A 24,997-nucleotide genomic window follows, 5' to 3' on the forward strand; every position below is an offset into this window, starting at 1 on the left:
TTTCGGGGGGGCTAATCCTTCAAATGCTTGGAGAGGCGTTAACTTCATGGGCGGTGGGGGAGGGGCAAACTGATTTGTGTGGGGGCATCTAACTTCTTTACGCATTTTAATGAGACTATGCTAGTGCAGCTTCAATCTTACAAGCAGTTAACTCACTCCTTTAAGTCTGAAAGCACCCACTTATGGACTGCTGTGAGATGAGCGGTCTCCTGTTCCATCTCTACCTTTCCAATCACCCACCTGGCATGCAAGTACTAAACCCACATCACAATTTAAATTGCCTAAACAATTGCCATTTGAATGCAGGTACTAACAATGAAATGCTTTAAGTTAGTAATTGCTGGGCCCTGGTTAACAGCGAAACCCAGCTGCCGTTTAACATCTGTGTCCTGTTCTGTCCGGCAACTGCTCTGAAGGCCAGCCAGATTGAGTCAACATAGCCCGAAATTTCAGGGGAGAGGGGGAGTGCTAAAGCCCAGTCAACTGAATGGTGTTATGCCACTACTTGTGTTTAATGCCTTGATTACTTAATGGTAATCGGCATTACTCCTAGCCCTATTCCTCCTCGTCCCTGTACTTGTGTATGAGGCAGTACTTGTGTATGAGGCACTCTGGCTTCCACAAGTACTGGGATGAGGTAGAGGTACATGGAGGTAATGCCTGACTTAGCAACCTGTAATCTTCATTACTCCTAGGCCCACTCTTCCTCATTCCAGTACTTACCTATGAGGCAAGGAGCTTCTTGGACTGTTGGTTTGCCCGGTGAAGCCCTGCTGCTGTGCTGAAGCTCCGAATTCGCCTCGACTAGAGAAGACCTGCAAAGGATGACTCCTCCCCTTGGGTTGGTGGGAGCGATCAACCCCAAGAGAAGCTCATCTGGACATCCTCTCGGAGCTGGCTAAACTTCCATTGCTGCTGCAGGAACCGAGTGCCAGGAAGATGAATATTGGAATCGAATGAGTGTCTTTAAGTTGGACACGAGCTCCAGGAAGATCCTCCGGACTCCCAGGAAGCAGGAACTCAACAGATTGCTGGACCCCACATGCAAGGAAAGTCCAGAGTGGTATGCGAGAACCACAGTGCTCCTATTTGCGAGAGAAGCAAGGAGCTGAAACCGCAAAGTGCCACTGATCTGAAGTTTGCCCATAGCTGCCGCTGCCCTTGCATTCGTAGTGCAGGAGCCCCCAGACGTCCTCCCTTTTGTCTCCATGACTCAGGCCCAGGAACACCAAGATCTGCAGACCTACACAGGAACAGAAGCCATCTGGAACCACTTTCTTCTAACCAAAGGTCCTGTAAACTAAGGGGTTGCTTACTTCTTGTCATGTAGCCGTGAAGGAGTCTCGGGAGGATAGCTCAGGGGGCAATGTGCTCATCTTGGAAGCAAGATGACAAGAGCAACGCAGGTTCAATCCCCGGGTCCGCGCTTAGAAACCTCTGGGCATGGGGTGCATTATAAATAACCTATCATATCATACGCAATCTCTGGGACAAGGAAGAGGGATGTGAAGGTAATTCTGGGCCAAAGAGCTGATTTTGGAGTTTGGGGTAGGTGGTAGGAGGGAGAGGGGATTTGTGGGGAGCGGGATTGTGCAATTAACCATAATGGTTGTCTTTGTCCAGGCTAAGCAGGCTTGATATGTGGTATTAGAGACTAGAGAGGGATTTTGGTGCAGCCAGTCTAGTCATTCCTCAGTTTAGTATGATTTTTTTTTAACTGCGCATTTCTGATAAAGCAGTCCCCCTAAGTGTAATTACCTGGCTAGACTCGCATTTGTGTGCTGCCAGTCTAGCCGTTTCTTACTGCTGCCTTGTATATTTTTCTGGGCATCTGTGATAAAATGATATGATATAAGTCATTTATAAAATGTCTGGACACAAGTGTTTCTAGGCGCGACAAGACAAGGGAGGGGAGATAGAGGGAGGACAAGACAAACGATCTTACTACGCCTTGTGTCATTCAGATCGTGTACGTGCAAGAACGAGAAATGGGAGGGCAAAGGGAGGGGGAAGTGCAAAGAAGAGGGAAAAACAGGGCAGTAATGCTCTGAGCAAGTGCAGCCAGGGCAGCACGGCTTTGCGTAGTGCAATTAGAATAAGGGACTGTAGAGTTACGGCACCCAAGTGCATGGTAGTCCTGGAGGCAGTGCAAGGGTGTCTGATCAAGAAATAGCCTGGACTCAGTGAGACTCTGAAGGTAGCCAAGCAACCAGTCGGTACAGCAGACAGGCAGGTCAGCAGGGGTGGCAGAGAGAGAAAGCAGAGGAGAAGAGGAAAGTTTTGAGCTGCTTCTGAAACTTCAGGTGGTGCGCTCAAGTTGGAGAAGGACAGGGAGGCCATTCCAGAGGGAGGCACCTACAGAGGAGAGAGATCTACCCCCCACTCTCTGCCTGGAGAAGTGTTTAACCCTTAGAAAGTTAGAGGTAGCTGCGGTAAGGCCCTGAGAAGGAAGGTATTTTGGAAGAAAGCGTTGGAAGTAGTGTGGGCCCCAACCCCAGAAAGCCTTGTGGACAATGCAAAGGGTCTTGAACTTGATCCTTGCAGCCAACGGGAGCTACTGGAGAGATTTCAGGGCTAGGGAGATACGATCCCTGGGCTTGAGGCCAAGGATAAGTCTTGGAGTCCTGTTCTGTATTAGTTGCAGAGGAAGGCAGATTGAGAAAGAGGCTGTTGCAGTAGTCCAGCCTAGAGAGAAACAGGGTTCTGGAGACAGTGAGGTTCTGGGGGAACGTGAGAAAGGGAAGAGTCTCTTTGAGGAGGAGCAGCTGGTAGTGGGACTTCTTGGCGACATCCGAGATGTGAGGAGAGAAAGAGAGAGTGGAGTCGAAGATGACTCAAAGGTTTTTTGCCTCGCAGGATGACGAAGGAAATGGATACAAGGTGGGCAACCAGAGTGAGAGGGAAAGCAGGGGCAGGGGTCCCAATGAAAAGGATCTCAGTCTTACCTGCGTTAAGGCATAGATCGTTAGAGGCAAGACAATCCTGAATTGTGGATAGACAGTCAGTAATGAGCAAGAGAGGAGAGGAGGCTGAAGGGAAGCTGAGTGTCATCCGCAATACACTGAAAGTTAGAGGAGAAGGTAGAGATCAGGTGGGCCAAAGGGGCCAAGTAGAGGTTGAAAATCCAGGGTGAGAGGATAGAGCCCTGCGGAACACCACAGGTAGAGAGAGGTGGTGGAGAGAAAGGGGCCAAGTTGGACCTGGCAGGGGCATTCCAAGAGGAAGGAGGTCAGCCACTCCACGGGCTGATCCATGATGCTCAGATTCTCACGTAGTCAACTGATCAGGATGGCGTGGTTGACTGTATCAAAAGTAGAGGAAAGATCAAGGAGGATTAGGACAGAAGGAATGCTGTAATCAAGGTTAAAGAGCAGATCTTCGCGGGTGTTCAGTAGAGCAGTGTCTGTGCCTCTGGCAGCTCTGGAGCCAGACTGATGGTAATGTAGACAACTGATTCAGTGTGGAGATTAAGCTGGGAGAAGGCCAGCTTTTCCAAGAGTTTGCCCAGGAAAGGGGTGATGGAGATTGAGCGATAGTTTCCCGGGCAGGTAGGATCGGCAGATGGCTTCTTGAAGAGTGGATGCACAAGGGGGTGCTTAAGGGGAGAGGGGAACATTCCAATGGTGAAAGAGCGATTACAGAAATTGGCCACGTCTGCAGCAAGGGTGTCAATATGGTTCCTTGATGGTTCTGGAGCAGCAGGGAAGCACCTGTTTGGATGACACTTTCATAGATCAGACTTGTCTAGAAACCTCGTCAGGTGTTGAATGAGAGAAAGAGGAGAAAGGAGGATGAGAGGTAGAGATGGCCAAAGGGGGACAGAGAGGAACAGGGAGAGGAAGAGGAGATAGAGGCCAGGGTGTCCTGCGTTTTAGCAGAGAAGTCAGTGGCAAGAGCCATACAGAGGGCCTGGCAGGGTACAGGAGAAGTAGAGACTGCAACATGATTGATCAGTTCCATGCAGATTTGAAAGAGTTTGGCCGTTTTGTTAGAGTCTACAGAGACCCGGGCTTGAATGGGTGCTCTCTTCTTGATGAGTGTTATTATTTCGACTGGCATTTTGGTGCAACCAGTCTAGGTATGTCTAAATGTGGCCTGGCTTGCTTTACTGTAATGTTATTACGTGTCTACAGTGGTCCACATTGTGCAGTCAGAGGGACATGTTTTCAAAGTGGCTTGGCATTTTTTAATAGCAAAGCATTAATGTTTCCGTGCAGTGTTGGTTGCTTGCATGTATTAGATTGGTGTTACCCTACAAAACAATTGCAAACACTCTGGCTCTCAGAAAGTGTGCTGTATATTGCATTAAAACACTTATTTATATCTTTCTCTTAGTACAGTGTGCGGCTTACCCCTTCAGAAGCACGTTTGTGCGTATTGTGCAAGTGTGATAATCTAGGCCGGCCGCGGGGGGGGGCGGGGCACATTTTGTGTTACACCACTGAGTGAAGGGGAGAAAGTAGGCAGAGCTTGGCGCAGAAAGTGTTGAGCTTTGGGCGAAAGTATTGGGCTTGGGTCCTTGAATTTACTGGGTGCTTCCCAGGATTGCAGGCTGCGTTCATCCGGGTGTTCATCCTACCCCATTCTTCCCCGAGGGGCCAGGATGACAGACGTAACGCTTTTCATTGGCTGATTCGATGCAGAAAGATACATTCAGCACCAGGAAGCAACACCATTGGGCTAATTGGGCTTGCTAACCTTCAAAGATGTCATGTGCAGGATGAAATTCCAACGATGAACCAAGCTTGGTCTGTGCAATTACTTTCCTTTTATTCTCAGCAGTGACTTTCTGAGGCAAGCATTGTTAGGCAATTGACACTGCAATGGGGCATTTGCAACTGAAGGACCCCCTGCGCCCCTTACAGCTTCAATTAACTAATTAAGACAACTGTGTGTAAAACAGAGAAACTACTTTTTAAAGATTAGTCCATTACCTTCACACACAAAAAAGGGTTTGGTTTTAAGTGGATATGAAATGTTCTTAACATCATGCATTACATTTAGCTGGAGGGTTGTGTCATATAGCAGGTGATCTTTTTACACAATTTCTTTTAGAATGAGGACCATATTTATTATAAGTTATCATAAAAAGCTAAAAAGTAACAGAAAGGATTTACGTATACTTTTTACGCTGTGCCATATTTTCATTAATTTGTATGGTAGACAGGGAGCACGGAACTTAATTGCCTTTTTTGCAACCCCTGTCCTCTCTGTCATATAAAGGCACGTGCATTTACACCAGCATGTTTTTGAATGCTAGGGAAAATACTTTGGATTCTTTTGGAATCTGACAGAGTTTTACATTAGCCAAAAGCGGGAGGATTCCAAAGAAATTCATTGCAAACATTGCCTGCCATGCATAAATAGCAAGTGGCATTTAATTTGAGCAACAAAGTGTATAAACTAAAGCGTACAGACGACTGCGCCTGAATTTACATATTTGTTTTGCACTTCATAGTGCAAATGACTAAAATGTCATGCAGGAGAACTGTTTGCACATAAGTTATGTTATGTTATGTTATGCTATTTGGCATTTGCATAGCGCTCTATATATCATTGGTATGACCTCAAAGCGCTGGTAGGTTGAACGCCCTCGGTGACCGCAGTCCAGGTCAGTCGAGACAGTGAGGTGCCATAGGGTGCTTGTGTGCACCGATTATGTGCGCAGCTGATGCGATTGCTTGATAGTAGCTGCATCCTAGCATTAGGTGTGGTGGTATTTTGATATCAGTTGAATGTGTGCAGTCAGGAGGATGGACACCAAGACTGGGTTCTGGCTGCGTTAGGCCTGGGTAGTACGCTTATGTGTGCAGCTAGGCTGATTTTCGTTGGGTAAAGCTGCATTTTATCAGAATGTTGGGTGTTCATGAAGTATTGTTCATATGTGAGCAGCTAGGCCAAATTGATCGAGGGGTGTAGCTGCGCTCTAATTGCGTGTTGGTGTAGAGGAGAGAGTGAGCATAGTGATAGGAGAGGTCAGTGTCTGAGTGGAGGTTTTGATTGACAGCGCTTGCTTTTCCTGATTCCAAGTGGGCGTTTGCGAGTGCTGTGTTCATATTAAGCTTATTCGTGACTAAATAGGCGCATTCAGTGTCGTCATTGCTCGGGATCTCTTTGAGCATTTCTCATTTGGTTGCAGGGTCTCAGCAGCCTTAGATGGTTTTAGTGGCTATTATGGAAAGAGGTTTTTAGAGCCTTGCAAAAGGCCATGTAGTCAAGGGTGTGTCAAATATGTGGGGGGATTGAGTTCCACAGAGTTAGTGCCAATCCTCCGATCCTGACAGGGTTAGAAGTTGGAATCACTAGAAAGCGGGCAGAGCTTGATCTTAGGGTGCGAGATGGGTGTTAGGGTATTATATTCTCTTGTATGTACCTTGGGCCTGTCTTGTGCACTGCTCGGTAGGTTATGCATAGGGTCTTGAAGGTGGCCCTTTTCGTCTGACTGGGAGCCAGTGGAGGGTACGGAGAGCGGGTGAGATGTGGTCTCTTTGTCCCAGGGCGAGGAGGAGTTGGGCGGCAAGGTTTTGGGCTCTTTGTAGTTTGTTAAGTTGTTATACCTGTGCTCCTAGGTATAAGTAGTTGGCGTAGTCAAGTCCCGACATAACAATAGACATAAAAGTGGCGAGTCGGTTGGGGTAGGAGAGGTAGGGAAAAATGCATCTGGGAAGTTTGAGGTGGTAGTGACAGCATTTTGAAAGATTATTGATCTGGCGGGAGAGGGTTAGGCCTGAGTCCATAGTGCAGCCTAGGTTTTTGACTAAGTTGGAGGGGGGGGGGTGGGCAGAGGGAAGGGGTCCATGAGAGCAGTTGTGGGAGAAGGGCAGTATTGCCGCACACCATGATTTCCATTTTCTCAGGGTTCAAAAGGAAGTGGGTTACTGGTCATCCATCAGTCAATATCACGGAGATAAGCTTCAAGGTCGGGACGTGGGTCGGTCCTTGTCTTGGGGATTCTTAGGATAATTTTGGTATCGTCGGCGTAGTTGTAGGAGGAGAGGTTGCACGCGTGGATGATTCCTGGTAGAGTGGGCATATAGAGGTTGAAAAGGAGAACAGAGAGGTATGCACCTTGGGGTAATCCTGTGTTCACAGGGCGAGCAGTTAAGACAAAAGGGGAGAGGAAGGCGATTTGTTTCCTGTTGCTGAGGAAAGAGGCAATCAATTTGTGTGCCGAGCCATGGATTCCTAGGGAATGGAGGCGGTCAAGGAGGATTGAATGATTAATGGTGTCAAATTCTGCCGACAGACGGAGGAGAATCAGCGCTGCACAACCTTCAGAATCTGCCGTGACCTTGAGATCATCCAGATCCCATTAATTTTTAAGTAAAAGGACCCACAGTATTTCTTTAATTACACTTATTATTAAATACATTTATTTAAAGAGGTGAAAACACAGCGCTGTACAAAAGGAGATTGTTCAGGCTCTCATTACTTTGGACTTTTAGTTTTCCAAAGACGATGTGGAAAATAAAGGTACAATAATAGGCTCTCATTACAACTCTGGCAGTAGCCGTGCCGTTAAAAACGGCATGGCTGCCGCCAGAGTTGCATTTTTTCCGTCACCCGTGAATGGGCAAGAACCGGGTCATGCCGAGTACGGCGGACCTAGTAATTGCCCATTTTCGGGTGCCGGAATCAAGGGCCACCACATAGGGCTGAATGGGGACGTCGGATGCACAGGCACATTCAGAGTTGTGCCGGTGCATCCGACGTGCTCTGCTCGCGGGTGCCGTTACACCCGCCATGAAAAACCTGGCGTGTGAAAAGGTTCCCACGAGCAGAGCCCGTAGTATGGTGGTCCAGGAAGTACAGTACCGGCAGGCTTACCGGTACCGTACTTCCCAGACCGCCATGCTCGTAATGAGGTCCATAGTCTTTTGACTTAACATGGTGCTGTAAGTGTTTGCATATTGTCAGGTTGCTTTACCATCTGATGTGTGTATTAATTTCAAGTAAACACCAAATACAGTATTACAGTCACAACTTAAATATTTGTATCAATTAGAGATCAGAAAGTATTTGGTCAAGCGCCCAATTTGTAGAGGGGATTAAACGAAGTGTTTGACTTAACTGTAGCAAATGGAGTCCTTAGAAGTGATTAAGTTCACAGTATTAAAAAAAGACAGCCTTATCGCGGATCAGATTTAATCATTTTAGGTACAAAATGGTGTTCACTTGTGCTCCCCCATTAGTGGCCCTCAAGGCCATCGCCTAAAATGTTGTTATTGTTGCAGTGATCATCCTACAGTCCCAACTTAACTTAATTTGACAGGATAAAATATTGGCTTAGCAGCCTGTCATTGCAGCAAAGATTATAGCACAGCAGACTGGCATTAATTTCCCTCCCTCTTGCTGCCAGTTTCCAACGTTGCCTTGGCATAGACTGTTCAGCGTACTACCACAAATGACAATGAGCGGATTGCTTTGCTATGTCTTGTTACGCTATGTTATTGAGTCTTGCAAAACTCATCACCTCCTTTTTTCACGGTTTCTTGGAGCTTCCAGATTTCTAAGTGTTGGTGGGGCACTATGGCAGGCAGGATGCTTTGTTGCAATATAGATGCATGTGGATCTGAATAGATAAGGCTGTCTGTAATGTGTAGCTTTAAGCTATTGTGTGAGTTGTCTAGAGCAGTGGTTAATTTGTGTTCCAGGTTGCTAACGTAAATTGTGTGGTTGACAGTGGTATCTGTCAGAGTGGTGTTTAAGGAGTGTAGAGAGTTGTGTTGGAGTATCTTTGGTGGGTTAGTGTGGTGTTTAGGGAACTTTAAAGTAAAGACTTGTCTTCAGTTGGTGTATGTTCCATACCTATCTCGTTGTGCTCCTGTTGTGTCGAGATGTGTTGTTAGGCTAGGGGAAGCTATGTCAGGTGACTATGCCATGACACAAATTCAGGGACCACAGTATGTAGTCAATTTCCTGCGACCTCACTTCTGACTGCCCACTAACACCTCAAAGACACTCTGCGCCTGATTCACAGAGTGTTTTCCTATGGGATTGCGCCATTCTAAAATGCTTCTGTGAATCAGGCCCTTAGTCTTACATGGGACTATGGTAGAATGCAGCTGGATATGCATCACAAACTACTCACTGGTGAATCCAACCATGCACCACAGCACAACCACAGCAATACCATGCTGGCAGCTACCATCAAAATGTGAATTTTATATTCAAAACATATGTTTTTGGGCAATGCCACTGGTAACTATGCCATTGGTTGCTAATTTGCCGCTTGTTCCCAAAACATTCCTTTGGGAAAACGGGAACAGGGCACCATACAAGTAAATAAGACGATGACTTCAGTGATAATTTCAAGCTTATGTTAAAACTTTAAACATATCTCTTGCAGATAGGTAAGCATTGCAGTACTTTAAATGAAGTGTGAGGTGGCATCACCAGAGGCGCCACCAAGGGGTGGACAGGGGGGACCACGGCCACCCTTATAAAAACGCTGCCCACCCCAACGGCCTGCCTGCCTCTTAGAGTCAATGAATGCAACTTCGTCAGCGCTGGCAGGCCACCCCTATGAAAAATGTCTGGGGGCGCCGCTGGGCATCACATACATCCACTAAACGTTTAACCTGCTTGTATTTCATAACAGGATTTTACATTTTTCCTAAATCTGCATTCAGTGCACATTTCCAATGTGTTATACTATACCTTTTAATCATTGGGATCTTGGTGTTCCAGTTGTTGAATGATCCTGATATAAAGACCTCTTTCCCACCCTCTCCCCAGCGAATCACAGTGGGGCGTGCCTGTTGCGTGGTCTTCGCTCCGTCCTCAGAATCAGACTGCCAGGACACAAATTCTTTATCACCCAGCAGCTGTGTGGATAAAATAGAACATTTGATTTCTCTGGTGAAAGCTATATATTGCACAGTGCAGAATAAACTATATCCACCAGCTCCAACAACCACTGTTAGTGAGAAACGTGTACCCTATTCCACTCCATGCACTCTATAAAGAGCTGGTCAGATCTTCATTGTCTTGGACATCTAGCTTACTGCCATCTTGTAACTAATGTGGGGAATTAGGAATTGAGCAGGAATGGTAAAAAAAAGCTGCCAAATATCGACCGCTGTTTGTATCAATGACCCAATTCTCCGTTGAGCAGTAAACAACTACGTATGGAATAGCACAGGAGGTATTACAAGTTGGGTTTTACCTCTGCCAGAGGTGGAGGTAAACATTATAATTTAGACCCAAAAGAATTTCTAACTTTTTTCACTGTATGGAAGTCAGTGTATGGGGGTCAAAAGAATGGCATCTTTAATGCCCCCATTCTCACCATCTTCCCTGTAAAAGACATAAAAGGATCAAAATTGACAATTTTTTCCATTTCTAAAAAATGTACAGTAGTTGTCTGAACCACCGTTATTTATTTCAAACATTAACATGATGTTAATAAAAAGAAAAAAGAAAATTAAAAAACAAAATTAAACAAGTGGTATTTTAGGTATACCACTGTTTTAGCACTGGGCCTCGGACTAGTCTGTATCAGGTGGATTTTTAGAAATACTGCCGACAGAGTTGGCGTTTACCTCCGGTGTTATTCCTTTAAAAAAACAACACCCATCTCATAATGAGATCTGCCCAAAACGATGTAGCAAAACGTATTTGCCCTTGTGTGCGCTCTCACTTTTCTGCCACCAGTTACGGTAATTCCATTAAGTTTATGACAACTACATTTTTAATTGTAAGAGAACAATAAACCACTCTGTAAAAAATATTTTGGCCCTCATTCTGCGTCAGCCGTCCAGTAAAAAAGGGTATTCATGAATAACAACACTTTACCGGACCGGCCGACTATAGGTTTACTGTTGGGGCCCCTGTGTTACCGCCAGGCGCCCTAATGCAAAAAACTCTGTCATTACGGCACTGGTATTGCCGGTGCCGGTAATTAAGGAAAATCCCCTCATGGAGTGGGACTATATGAATGGGGATTAACACTGTCACTCCGGCATCCGTAATCCGGTGGCAATGCTGTCATACCGGGTGGCGGAAACGGTAACAACATATGCTGTTATCCTGGCGGCTTTACTGCCAGGATACCCCGTTATAATGAGACCGATATTCTTTTTCAACACCTACAAGCAAATTCCGCCGTTTCTTCTTCCCCAACAATACAATGTAAATATAAGTATTTTTTTCAGGATTTAGCATTATTGCATCCAGTATGTGGGCTTTGCTCGGGTCGCAATAAAGTGTTGCTTTGAGGCTATGCTATTGGTCTCTGAGTCCACCCAATGATGCTGTACTATGATTTCTGGCTGTCCAGTGAAGTAAAATGGTTGCTGTAACATGGTTTGCAGTAATAGAGAAATGATTAGTAGAAATGTCCGAAATAAGCAATAATGATCCATTCCAAGTGCCTTTAACAGTTGGTTAAGGCCCTCAGCCCAGGGTCACCAGGTGGCCTTTACCAAGGGCCAAGAGATATTAGCACCTGGAAATGGTCAGAGGAGGGGGGGCATTATTGCTATTGGAACATTCCACCCAATGAGGGTAGGTCGAATGTTCTATTTGAAACAAGGAAATACAAAACAGAAACATTGACAGGTTGAGACTGAAGACCTGTACCATCCATTACTCCTGCTGCCACTACATTGTCTACAAAGGAACTGCCAACATTCAAATGTACTTAATAGAATCACATTGGCATAAAAGTACATAATTTAGTAATTTCCTGAAAGTATGGTCATGAATGTTAAAAAAGAAATGATGGAGTTGAGGTTGCACCTTTTCAAGGCGTGATGTGGCACCCAGGAGAGGACTGGCAACTTTTGACCTGGGGGAAAGCCAGTTCAGTGGCCCCTGGCGCAGTCCAGCTGACGTCCTTATCCTCCCCCCCCCCCCAGCCACGGACCACAGGCCGGCTTAGGGTCGTTTGGTTGCTAACTCAAGCTCTCTGGACCTTTTTTCTCTATCTTTTTAAGCACCACCTTTCACTTTAGAAAAATTTGCAAATTTCTTTCACATCAATTTCCCTATTTAGGGGTGAATAAATGGCTTCAGATATGTAAAAGGGCCCAAGCAAACAAATGTTACTTTGGCTGCCATGTACAAAGAAAGCAGTGCTCTAAAAAACAAAATATTTCAAAGACACTCTAGGTGGAGGATGTGTTTGGGCAGGCAGGGGGGAAGTAGTGGGAGGAAATGACCTTTGGTACTCTCCATCAACCCAGGCCAGAGCCTAGCAGCTCAGGGCAGTCCTGCCTCCATGATTCAACCATCCTCCTGGTCCGGCAATGTGATAAGACATTTGAATGTACAGTATGCGTCATCCCCCCAGATGCCCACAAATGCTTGAGCCAACCAATTGCATTTTATTTATCTAAAAGCCACTGCGCTTTACTGCGATTTTGTGACTAGCCGGGCGCCCTTTTCTTAATTTGTATTAATTTTCAAACAATACAACGTATTTTAAGCACCTTCCGCTGCAACCTTATTTGCTAAAGTAGTTAAACCTCAGAACCCCCAAGACCCAGCAAATCAGAGGGCGCCATTATTCCTCATCTGATAAAACAATCATCACATGATCATTTAATTCAAGTCTTTCTTGCCAGGATGAGAATTCTTGCTTGTACGAGCCCTTTAATTAATGTTGCTGGTTGGTTGGCCTCAGTGCTACCAATTAAAAACTCTAAAATGGCACAGAAATCCGACACTCAGACATGTTAGCAATGGGGAAGCAATGGGGTACTGGGGTACTCAGGAAATACAATCAGTCAGGGCCATCACGAGGGTTGGGCAACATGGACAAATTCCCCCACGCCTCGATCTCTGAAGGGGCCTTGCAGGGGGCCACCCTATTGTCACCCTATTGCCGGCAGAGTGCATTCGTTCTGAATGTGTTTGTGCTTTTGCTCTGATATATTCAAAAGTAGGTGTTAAATGGCTGGTGCCACCAGGCTCCTGTCCGCTCCCTCTGCTTTAGCGCCTCTCATCAACCACCACAATTCGAGACATGGCAGGGTACAGGCTGGCTTCAAAATAAGAGTAGCTTCTGCTAACTTTGTGCCATTTTCTTCTCTGTGTTAGATCACTTCCCTGCCACCTGGAGTCTCTGCAGCTTGCATCAATGGCCAGGACTGCCTGCTTCCAGAATTATCCCTGCCCTTATTCCTGTCAGTGGCATCCCTCCACCAGAATCGCATTATCCAGTTTTCTTCAGACAGTGTACCCAGAGGGGCTATTTTGTAGGTATGTTTCATGACCACCAGATGTGTTGGGGGTAAGAGCAGTGGTGTGTCCAGGAGCTATATTTGGGGGAATTTACAGTTGCTGATGACATTAACAAAGTCTGATATATGTACATGTATATATAAAGATTGGTATTATCCTGATTTTTGCTCCCATTAATCTAAGTGAAGGTGCCATTATCTCACTTCAAATGCTTTTATAACCCCGATTCTTTCAACTTCAGACATGCAAGCAGTGGCGGTTGGTACATTTTAGAATTAGAGGGGTGTAAATATGAAAACAGTGAGCCGCCGACCCCCAGATTCTTTTTTTAAGAATGGGTTAAAATGGTGCATTTTACAGCACAGTTTACTTGAAAATTGGGTAAAAAGCAAGACAGTTAGCAATTGCTTTTACGCTCACTTATGACAAAATCTAAAAGATGCAAGTCGCCAACAGTGTACAGGAGCATTTCCCTACGCATTTTCATGATGCCTTTGCCCACAATCTATGTCAGTATAAAAAACATTTTCACGCTGACTGTGCCAATACATTATATACCTAAACCGTGTGATAGGCTACCCCTCCCTCTCGGATCACATCTAACAGACATGGAGTTCAAATACTAGTTAACTTAACCACACAAACTCTTTACCATATGTTGATCATTTAAAAAACACTGTTTATTGTTCTTACAGCATACTCTTGTTCAGAGATTTTTTTTAAACGACACATTTCATATTAATCCCACATTTATAGAGACAAACGTATACATACATAATACAAACATGTGCAACAGTCGCTAAAATGTGCAAATTGAAGCAGTACATGTGATTGGGGTTAGTATTGAAAGTACCAATGTGAAACAACTGTTTCACACAGGACATGCTGGTCTCTTTTGTTTTACTTCATGACCAAAAAGACATTCTAGGCATTGTATGCGCTTCATTTAGAAGGGTGAAACTGCAATAATGAAACCTTCCTCTTTCATTCATTACTAGAAGACCACTGTCTAGTCTGCACAGTCAACATACCATATTTCGTATCGTTTCTCCTAGCAGGTATAGTGTCTACAATTCAATCCCGCTTTGTAAAGGATGCTTGTTCTTAAGAAACTTTGTCGACACAATGTATTTCGGCCTATCTAAAGAGACATGTCCATCCCTTAATGTTCTCTATAGTACTACCAGGCCTTCATCAGGACATAATCTTAATTTTCTGAATCAATCCTTAAGGCTATCCCTAATAAACAAAAAATAAAAAAAATATATCAACAATCTCATAGGGGAAGGTTATGTATACACTTGCTTTCATTGTGCTACACCCTCACATCTTTACTAACCTTAATCTTCGTCATCATCTAAGGAATACACTGTAAATGTCCACGTAAATTACGTCCCTTCTTTGATTTGCAACTTAAATAAATCAGAACGTGCAAACGTCAGTGCGATCTAAATGAGCCCATCGGCTTATACTATAATATTGTATATAAAGTCACAACACTCACCACAGTGTTTGTGATATCTTGCACGTCATGTTGTTTCCTTTTCACCTTTTTGGGGGGATTAATCCTTTATGTCTTTTTGGACTGTCTCTCACACCTGTTGAGACAATATATACATTGAGCCACAATGCTCCATATAGTTCAACATGACAGTTTTAGGTCACTGAGTTGATGTGCCTACACTCAATACGCATTGAACTTGCTGCACTACCAGACCCTAGCAAGGTGCATCAAATCTTTTATAGCGCACATCCCTATCTGCACACAGCCAGCTCTAAGGCAAAATATGACTAGTAAACCTCTGCATTTCTATATCGAGTATGGCCCCGGCATGCCGCAATAATAAGGTTCTACTATAAATTCTACATAGGAACACTTCAATTATTTATTTAGTGAAGCTGACTCCTCGGATCTTACTACAAACATTTGCCCATGCGCATAATTCCAATGCATTATGAACACCTGGATATCTGCAAATATCGGATCCTCAAAACAAATATTTTCGGAGGAAACCCACAGTGGATACAAGTGGTATACACCGGTGTACATTGTCCCTAATTGCAAAAACTAGGTATGTTTCTCGTCCATTGTCTGTCTACTCAGAGTCACCCGGACTAGAGAATGAGCAACCAAAGTCATATGACCAGTGTCCTCATGTAGGGCCACGCAACCAGTGGACGTGCACCCTATTATGTCTCATGTGTGTCCGTAAACACAAATAAAGAGTAGAAGACACTGCGGTAGCCATCTTACAATGTATATCGAGGACCATTATTCACCCCCACATCCCAAAACGACTTACATGTCTAAGGGAGCGGACACATTGGAGATGCCGGATAGTGTCATTATATACACTCACAAGGCAATCCATGCACTGACGATGTTCCAAAATTGTTACCAGTAAAATTATTTGGACCAAAAAAGTACTTGACACATAATTCCTCAATTTAAAACACTCTACTTGTCCAAGGTGGCCAAACCTCAATGGGTTGTCCCCCCATGTCTGATGCACTACACTCACGAGTCCAAAGAGGAAGAAGGTATGCACCTCCACACCACGGTCTGTCATATGGTGTTTAATGCTGATTTCATCAGACAGTAGAGACACGGCCCATTCATACAGTATGGTACCTGCCTCTTGGGCATGATGGAACAACAGAAAACATTTGTTAGTCCCATTTGATGTAGCAATGTACCTATCTAGGATGCAAGGCATCTGCCTCCAATACAGAATACATCTAAAATGCCTTATATTTGCCACCAATTTTAAAGGCTGGTCGGGTGGAACCCCAAGGAAAGAGTCACAAGAAGTGTGCCCACTCATTAATTTGTATTTAGACCTTGTTTCAGTGTATTCAGACGTCGGATCTACTTTTGTTCCACCTTGAAAAGAATGACATCCCGATCAACCGCTCTCGGGAGTGCTCTCACTATTTGAATGACACACCACAATAAATCAGTGTGTATGTGTCCTTTTGCTATGAAGTTTTCTACAAGGGGTTTATCACGCACTCGTTTTTTCTGATGCATGCCCCGTGTTCACAAATTCTTTGTCCTATTTCTCACTTGGTTTTGCCAATGCAGATTGCACAGGCATTTTATCACGTAGATTGCCCACATTGTCTTGCAATTTGTAAATTCTCTGCATTACCAATGGAGATCGTACAGATCAATGTGTTTCATATGTTGTGTTAGAGAACACACAGAACAGTTTCTGCACCTGAAATGTCCCGTGATTGGGGCCAAGTCCCAGAGACTAGTTAATAAATGTTCTTTTTGATGTTGATAGTCATACGCATGGATTAAATGATGTATCAGATTCATGGATTCTTTGAATGCAAAAACGTGGTTTCTCAATCTGAAAATCAGCAGTTTGAATCAAGTGCCAGTTCTTGAGAATCCCTTTCTTTATTACTAATGGGACTATATATTGTCACGCATGTAATTTTTTCTATTTCCACCACCTTCTTTTGTTTGGTTTTATTGAAAGTTGTTTTAATCAAGTAAAACTTGATTTTTCAACATAAAATCTCACATTACATATTTGCAAAAGGAAATTAAGAACCCAATCATACGCTTATACATGTACAAAATATTACATGATCGGCTCTGAATTTAACAAAATACATAAAAACAATTAAAAAGGAATAACAAATGTATAACCTAAAACTTATCAAGTGAGCTCCTTACAAACGACTTGATGTACTTACTTTGACTTGAAGCCCCAGGCTATAAAGAAAATTCAATATGGCATATCTGACGACCTTTAAAGGGCTATGGAATAGAAGATCCCAACACCGTGTTTGAGACACAGTCATGTAGCCAGAAAACAGATGTTCCAAATATGCAATTCTTTTAATTCACAACATGGGGCATTCAACACATAAAAGCTGCATTGTTTCTGTGGGAAGGTGACAAAATCGACACTGTGCATCCTCCTTTGGTATAATTCTGCGAGCACATAAAGTTTCCTTTGTGGGCCAAATATTAAGATGGAATCTTAGGTAATCATTCCGTTGTCGGGAATGTGGGAACATGTTTAAATAACTTTCTGTTTCCCCATATAGTTTTAAGGCAAACAGGTTAATCTTAAATTTTTGGTACAGGAGGCAAGCAGACCTAGTTGTAATCCAGTCGTATTCCCATATCCGTTTTTTCGCCTTATCGGGATTTCTTAGCAATAATGCCAGAGAAAAAACAATATTAGTGATAGTTGTAATCCAGCCGTCTCCCCATATCCGTTTTTTCGCCGTATCGGGATTTCCTAGCAATAATGCCAGAGAAAAAACGATATTAGTGATGATCTTTTCGGCCTTACTTCTCCAGGATACCCCAAATGCATCGTCAGATCTTAGAAGATAAACTGCTATAAGTCCTAACAGCCCAGGTTGATTGACACTCATTAAACACTTGCGATGTAGCAAGCATAGTTTCCACTTATAGATTGAATAAAGAGATAGAAGTCCTAGCTGGTGCCTCCGGATGCAAATAGGTTTGGTCAATGGAAGGTTTAAGGCACGCTTCCAGTAACAACCCTCGATTATGGCCCAATATTGATACGATTTGCCCAAGACAGCCTCCGAGCCATACAGAATTACTGGAATGAATTTCTGTCTATAATAGACCAATAATGGAGTTATTGAAAATTTACAATACTTGCTCCTAATCAGTCTACTTTGCGAAATGGCGGTCATTAGCTTTAGATGCTGGTAATTAGCGTGCTTGTTTGTTGAATTACTTATATGGACTCCCAAGTAAATATACAATGAAACTGAAATGAGATTAACGTTTTGAAGGGGCCATCTATACATGGTATTCCGCTATTTGTTTTTGCCAAATTGCATGATCTTCGTTTTACTCAAGTTAAAGATAATACAGTTCCTCTTGGTATATACATATAAGGCACGTGATAGTGCGCGTAACCCCTTGGAAGTCTTTGAAAAGAGCACCATGTCATCAGCATAGAGCAAATATGTTGCATTGACCCCATTCATTTTTGGTGAATCTGCCACAATTTTATCGAAATGTATACCAATATCTGAAATAAAAAAAGAAAATATTGCTGAGGCTAATAGACAATCTTGTTTCAACCCACACGCGGTCTTGATTGAATCAGACAAGAGGCCGTCGCTGGATAATTTAATTTGAATAGAAGTATCTGTGTGTAAGTCAATAAGCCACTTAACAATGGACCATGGACATTTTTTATCCATCAATTTTTAAAAAGGAGCTCACGGGGTACAGCGTCAAAAGCCATTTGAAAATCTATGAAAGCTGTGTAGAGTGGCTGCTGTTGTTGGAGTGCCTTCTGGATAATGCTTGTGAGTGTAATTGCATTTACAGTCGCCCCATTACCTGGCAGAAACCCAGTCTGAAACATATCGCGAAACATATTTTCATCTAGCCACGTGTTAAATTTATTCAACACTAAACAGGCAAAAGTTTTCCCCAGGCAGTCCGGAAGCGCTATTGGGCGGTAGGCAGCTGGATCATCACGATTTCCTTTTTTAAATATGGGTAGGATGATAGACTTCCTCCATGAATCAGGTATAACACCTGTCGTAATTATTTTATTAAATATCTGATGGAGAATCCTTGCCCATTCATTTGGATGGTCTTTAAGTGTGCCATTATGTAGCCCGTCAGGACCTACTGCCCTAGATCGACTCAAATTTTGAATACACAACTGGATATCATCAATGGAGATGGTAAAGTGATGGGACCGGCCTGATGAACTAGTATTTGGGGTTAGGTTTGGAAATGGCGAGGAGTAGAGCTTACTACAGTAAACCTTCCAGATTGCATTTGGTATGGCATTTATCTGGACAGCGTCCTGAGTTTTATGTGCCCATATGCCATTAGTGGACTTCTTGAGAATATGGCACAACTTAATCTCCCCATTAAGTTGATAACGCAAAGATCGCTGACCCTTTAGCCATGTTCTATAGGCGGCCTTGAGTTGTTTTTTGACTAGGGCACAATTGGCTATTGGCAAGAATCTTAAATTCCTTAAGTCTCTACGTAATTCAGCTTTTCTGCACTGTAATGTGGAATCAAAGGGGTGACAATGTTTATGTCGGACACTCAGGTCTGGCATTTTTAGCTGCTTGAACAATTGCATCACTGTTACATAACAATTGGTAGACCCTGATGAGTCGAGGAGCGCATGATGAAACTGTTGTAATTTATTCACGTTCCATCTCACTTGTGTGCCACTGTTATTTACGAGATTGGGATGTACATAAGCCTCGGCCATGGACGGAGTTACACCTGAGTGTCTCAGATAGCACGTAGCAAGTTTGTTATGATCACTAAGATTAGTTTTAACCACTTGCATGGATTGAACATTATTAAAAAAATTCTTATGCACAAAGACATAATCAAGGATTGCTTGCTGCGACCCTCTACTCCAAGTGAACTGGGCAGGAACATCCCCCACAATTGCACCATTCAACATCGCAAACCCTCTCTCTTTCATGACATTTAACCAATTAAGTTCATCGATGGTCCGTTCTTGTGCACCTTGTGATATCAAGTGGAGATTTAAGTCCCCAACTATTATAGTTTGACAAATATTTCGGTCTAGGGTCAAGTAGTCAAGAGTCAAATTCAGAGACCATAAAAAGGTATCTGAGGTGACATTACCTTTACTCCAATATATGTTGACAATCACTAGGACCTCATTATTTCTATGCAGTCTTACAATCTGAAAATACTTAGATGGGGAGACTAACATCTCACACACAAATCCTGACGCTTTACTGATTGTTAATAAAAGTCCACCGCTGGGTCGTCCCCTGCTATTTTGAATAGTCGGAGTTATTACAATATTGTGGGATGCCCAGATCGGGCATTCAGTAAGCCAGGTTTCCTGGAGGGTTATAAACTCATATTTTGCCAGATATTTGTTTGCAAGGTCAAATAAGTGCTTATGCCCTCTAGTGTTCTACGACAGTAAGCTGCATGTGCTAACCATGGCATTATGTTACGATCTTGGGTTGAATTCATGTGATGTCATCATATTTTGAGCAATGTTTACAAACTGATGGGAATCTCTGTTCTTACTAGATTGGTATGTCTTGATTTGTGTTTTTTACATCACACTACTTGCGATGAGTGGATCTAGGAATAAATAAAAGCCCAGTTCATACAAGGCTGCTTTGGATTGCCACAAAATATTCATCACAATTGCAGATTGGAGATGAATTCTAGCCTCAGATGGATCATTTATATTAGTAAATTCAACCAAATTGACATCTGTTTATGATAAGACTGACAAGGATGGAATTTCACTGTATACATTCAAAATGCTTGCTCGATTTAGTACATATTTAGGATAAGGAGCCTCTCGACATCTAATCACCAAACATTGGGATCTGATTTTAGTTTGCTGTTTATAGCCATCCATCATATTAATATTGGTGCCTTGGGCAGTAATCAAAAAATTAGGTCTAGATGGTATACCATTCTCTAGTGCTCCCCGATTTGCCGACTGAACCGGCCCCTTCAGAAACTGGCTCACATCAGGATAACACTGCATTTGACTGTTGCCAGTACCTCGAGAACACTGCCTGGTCTCATCAATATAAGCAGCAATTGAGGATCTTATAATGTCTCGGAGGTCCTGTGCCATTGGAATCTGAACAGGATTTTCGGGCTGGGGCAGCTGAGCATGGACTTGTGTGGTATTATGTTTTTGGAGCAATGGAGCTCCCAAGAGATTTGCTGATTGTAGGGGCATGACTGAGGGCAGATTCAAGTCAGATGATACGGCCTGTTGTATAGGCGCGGGCATGGATTAGATTTTGGTACAACTTAAATGTGGCTTTCGCCAGAAATTATGGTTTGTGCATTTCCCGATACAATGGACTCTGTTCCCACAACCACACCCTGTATCATCGAGGAACCTTGGCTGCCTATTGGGACCCCATGAATGTGAGACATGTAAGAATTAATGGAGGTTCTAATTTCCTCCCCAAGTTCCGCTATGGCCAGCTGGCTCAAACACCCATCATTCACTCCAGTATGCAACCTGGTCTGTGTGTCATTTGTGCCCTCCTTACAGGATCTTGTACCATTATTTACGGTATCTCCAGAGTCAGAATTATTAGATGTTTTTTGAGAGTTGTTACTCTGTGCAAATTCTGGGATATCCTTGCCACCTGAGAGAGCAACCAGGGCATCCAAAGGCCCATATGGCATACATGTTTGAATGGCAGGCTTTTGACATAATGTCAACAGCTCCACTTTTTCAGCATTAGTGATAGGTACATGACGGGATAGGGCCTTAATAAACTTACGCCCTGAGGCCCGTGGTTTGGTTCCCCGCACCTTGGTAAATAATTTCTTAGGGACGGATGGCACAGGGTCAGTAACTACAGCCGTAATTTTACCAGAATTTGTCTTGACAGGTTTAGAGGAAAAGAGTGTATAGCTGCAAGGTGCTGCAATAGGATCGACAATCCTCTCCTGAATTCGAACATCAATGTCATTGTCAGATTTGTTTTCCATACTTTTAATCATATTTTGTTGATCATTAGCTATGATATTAGGTACATAGGTTGATTACAACCATCATGATGAGCAACACATATTCTTTTCTTGTCTCCTGTATCAGACATAGCACACACCCATATACAGACAACATCCTTAGGGTCTTGAGAAGCGGGCCGGTGAAGGCCATGATCAATAATCGGACCGCTGACTCTTAAATCATATAAATCAGATGATGATACACCAACTTGGGCAACCTCTTCATTAGCCTGGGTGGCCACCTGCCTAGTGACCGGAGATTGTGTTAAAGCCGCCAGGCGACTGCAACATTGTTCTAATAGCAAGGTTTGGTGGGTAACTTTACCATCAAGAACTTCATAGAGTTTTGCTAGCGCTAATAGCGCAGTATTCATAGCGGCCAGGGTATTGTTGAGCACAGGGGCTTCCGGAAAGGAGAACCGCTTAGAGCAGTTTTTATTTATGAAAAAATCAGACTGCCTATTGGGTTCCTCGAACCTTGTCCGACGAGGAGCAGGAGCAATGAATGAGGGTGATTCATCAATACAATTAGAACTGGGTATTTGATCAATATCTGGGGAGCTCTGATGACAGGTTTGATTAGGAACGCCCCCTTCCCCAGATTCGGCTAGTTGATTGTCCGTCGCTGAGAGATTATCTGGCTGTAGCTGAATCAGAACCCTGGTATTTGAACATATGTACATGATATCAGCAGAGGGGGAGATGGACCCTACCGAAGCATTCATAAAGTCTATAGCCTCCTCATCAATCTCCCCAGTCATGGTAAGTACCTCGTGGGCAGCACACAATCGATGTTGGGCAGCCACCGAACAACAAATAGGCTCCAACATGGGCTGCAAGCCCATGTCAGCCAAGGGCATAGGCTCCCCACAGGGCAGAGAACCCTCCAGGGTACACGTTGCCACCATAGTCATGTCCGTGACCTCACCTAAAGAACCTGGGATCATGGGTATGTCAGTGGCAGCCTTAGCATCACCACCACCACTCTCTACCATGTTGAGCGCTTCAACCGACAAGGTTGACTCCACAAGTGCACCAGAAACAGGCACAAGAGCAACACTACCACTCACAATCACCTCGGACACCACATTAGTTGCCTGCTCCGGCACAACCTCAGGGAACAATAGTTGGTTTGGGGCAGTTGATGACGGGATCTCAGCTAGCAAACCCATACCTGGATGAGAAACACTCTCTTTGCCTGACATTTCTTGGGTATAATACAAGCGAATGTCAGACGAGAGAGACATTGAACGTTGGAGATTTTGTTGCTTTCGGCTAGGTCTACTGCCGATTTTAATCGCCGCCATCTCAACATTAAACAGTTGGCCAGGATTAATTATAGGCATACCTGAAGTTAGTTTAATTTTTTTACTAACCGTTGTTGTCATGTTTAAGTAAAAAATAATAATTCAAACGGGCAGTTGCAGTCCGCTCGCACGTGAGACAGCAAGACAGCCCACTCAGCAACCACTCTTGCAAAAGGCACGCGCGAAAACGCGTGCGCGGAAATGGTGGTTATGAGGTGGTTGCTGGGAAAGGGGCCGGCAGGAAGCTGACAAATGGCCCAAAAATCCTCAATGACAGGGACTGGTTACACAAGTAACAATTTCAGAAAAGTCCAATCCAATCCAAAGGGAATCCACAGCTCTTGACACTGGAACAGAGTGGGAGACAGCAAGACAGCCCACTCAGCAACCACTCTTGCAAAACGCACGCACACATATACGTATTCACATTCTTGGCTCTCTTTCTAGCGTGTCTCACTGTTCTTCTTGGATACCCTCATTTCGCTAGTCTCTCTTCTAGTTCATCACAATGTTTAATAAAATCCATATTCTTGGAGCAATTCCACCTGATCCTTAGGAGCTGTCCATAAGGCAAGTTTTCTTTCAAACTTGCAGGATGAAAACTGCTAAAATGAAGTAAAGTGTTCTTGTTCATAGGTTTATGATACAAAGAAGTATCAATTTTACCCTCATCGTTTTTGATTACTGCAAGGTCTAGAAAGGATACAGATTTGTAATCCCATATCATGGTGAAATTGAGGTATGGGTCACAGCCATTAAGCTATGTCTTGAAATTCACAAGTTGTTGTATGGTGCCTCTCCAGATCATTATGACATTGCCAATATAACAATGGCAGGTGGTCATTTGTTGTCTGAATGGGTTAACATCAGAGAATAGATATGTAGTTTCAAAATCATCGTGAGTGTCCACACAAGGAGGGTGTAGAGAACTGTCTTAACTCATTTAGACAGAGGTACACAATTCAGCAAAACAATTCATTTTTTAATCAATATACACAACATTGCTGTAACAACATACTACAAAACATTTAAAACATAAGCATTATTCCCAAACTAACCAGGCAGTTAATTACACAAATATTTCTACCTCAAAAAGACATCTAATGCTGCTATAGAGGTAGTGAGTGAGGTTAGTCCTAGAAAGTGAGGGATGTAGATTATGACCACATGGCTTGGCCCTTTCAATTTCTATTTTCAAGTTGTCTTAAGTTTGTCGACACTTAGTCGTGTTTCTGGATCCAAGGGTACAAGCACGTTTGCGGATAAATCTCGTTTGCGTGCTCCCTTAGACCCGTCTTCAGGACACTTCTTAGTGGTAACACGCGATTAGCTTTGACGTGTTTGTGACGCATGATGCTGCCTGTGTTGCGTAATATAAAAAAACAAAATAATGCTATTGGTTAAAAATAATATGTACCATTGGGATATCACTATAGCCTATAGAGTGGATACATATCACTGACTTCAATTTCTTTGTGGTGTGTGAGGTACCGTTTTCCAGGTGATGTAGCTTTAAAATTACCCAATGGGTGACTTCTATTGTGCACTAAAGGGTAAAAATAACAACCAAGTCTTTGTTTACTTTTTTTGCTTCTACATATCATTAAGGTATTTCAACATGTAAAATTGGTGGATCGTCAAATTAATATTTTTTTATTTATTTTTGTCCCTATAGAGCCACTCTGTTACCATTTTCTGAAAGTATATTATATCTTGGTTTTACCAATATACTAATATTTCAACTTTTGACATTTCTATTTTTGGCCAAAACTGTCCTTAATACGATTACACTCATTTAACAAGTCTAAGTATTATTAACAATTAATTACCTCAGTCGATTTTTATGCGCCTGACTGGTTCAGTTCTTTCATTTACATTCGGGCTAACATGTAGCGTATTTCCATTTATTTCTTGGTCTGGTCTTTCCGCTTGTTGCATGCGACCAAGCTCGAAAGTTTAAAGAAAAAAG

The 24,997-nt window shown here is 43.3% G+C and overlaps 1 protein-coding gene across 5 annotated transcripts in view; it reads right to left on the reverse strand.

Annotated features, from left to right (window-relative positions):
* The window catches only part of PRKAB2 (protein kinase AMP-activated non-catalytic subunit beta 2), a 768,584-nt gene that overhangs the window by 483,561 nt on the left and 260,026 nt on the right, over positions 1 to 24,997 (reverse strand). For all 5 annotated transcript variants that reach the window (XM_069641335.1, XM_069641332.1, XM_069641331.1 and 2 more), the window contains exon 3: positions 9,661 to 9,827. In XM_069641335.1, coding sequence (XP_069497436.1) covers positions 9,661 to 9,827 — 167 coding nt within the window. The remainder of the gene's footprint in view (positions 1 to 9,660; positions 9,828 to 24,997) is intronic.

The sequence above is a fragment of the Ambystoma mexicanum genome, chromosome 1q, assembly GCF_040938575.1.
Source record: "Ambystoma mexicanum isolate Mex_15411 chromosome 1q, UKY_AmexF1_1, whole genome shotgun sequence".
Classification (NCBI taxonomy): domain Eukaryota; kingdom Metazoa; phylum Chordata; class Amphibia; order Caudata; family Ambystomatidae; genus Ambystoma; species Ambystoma mexicanum.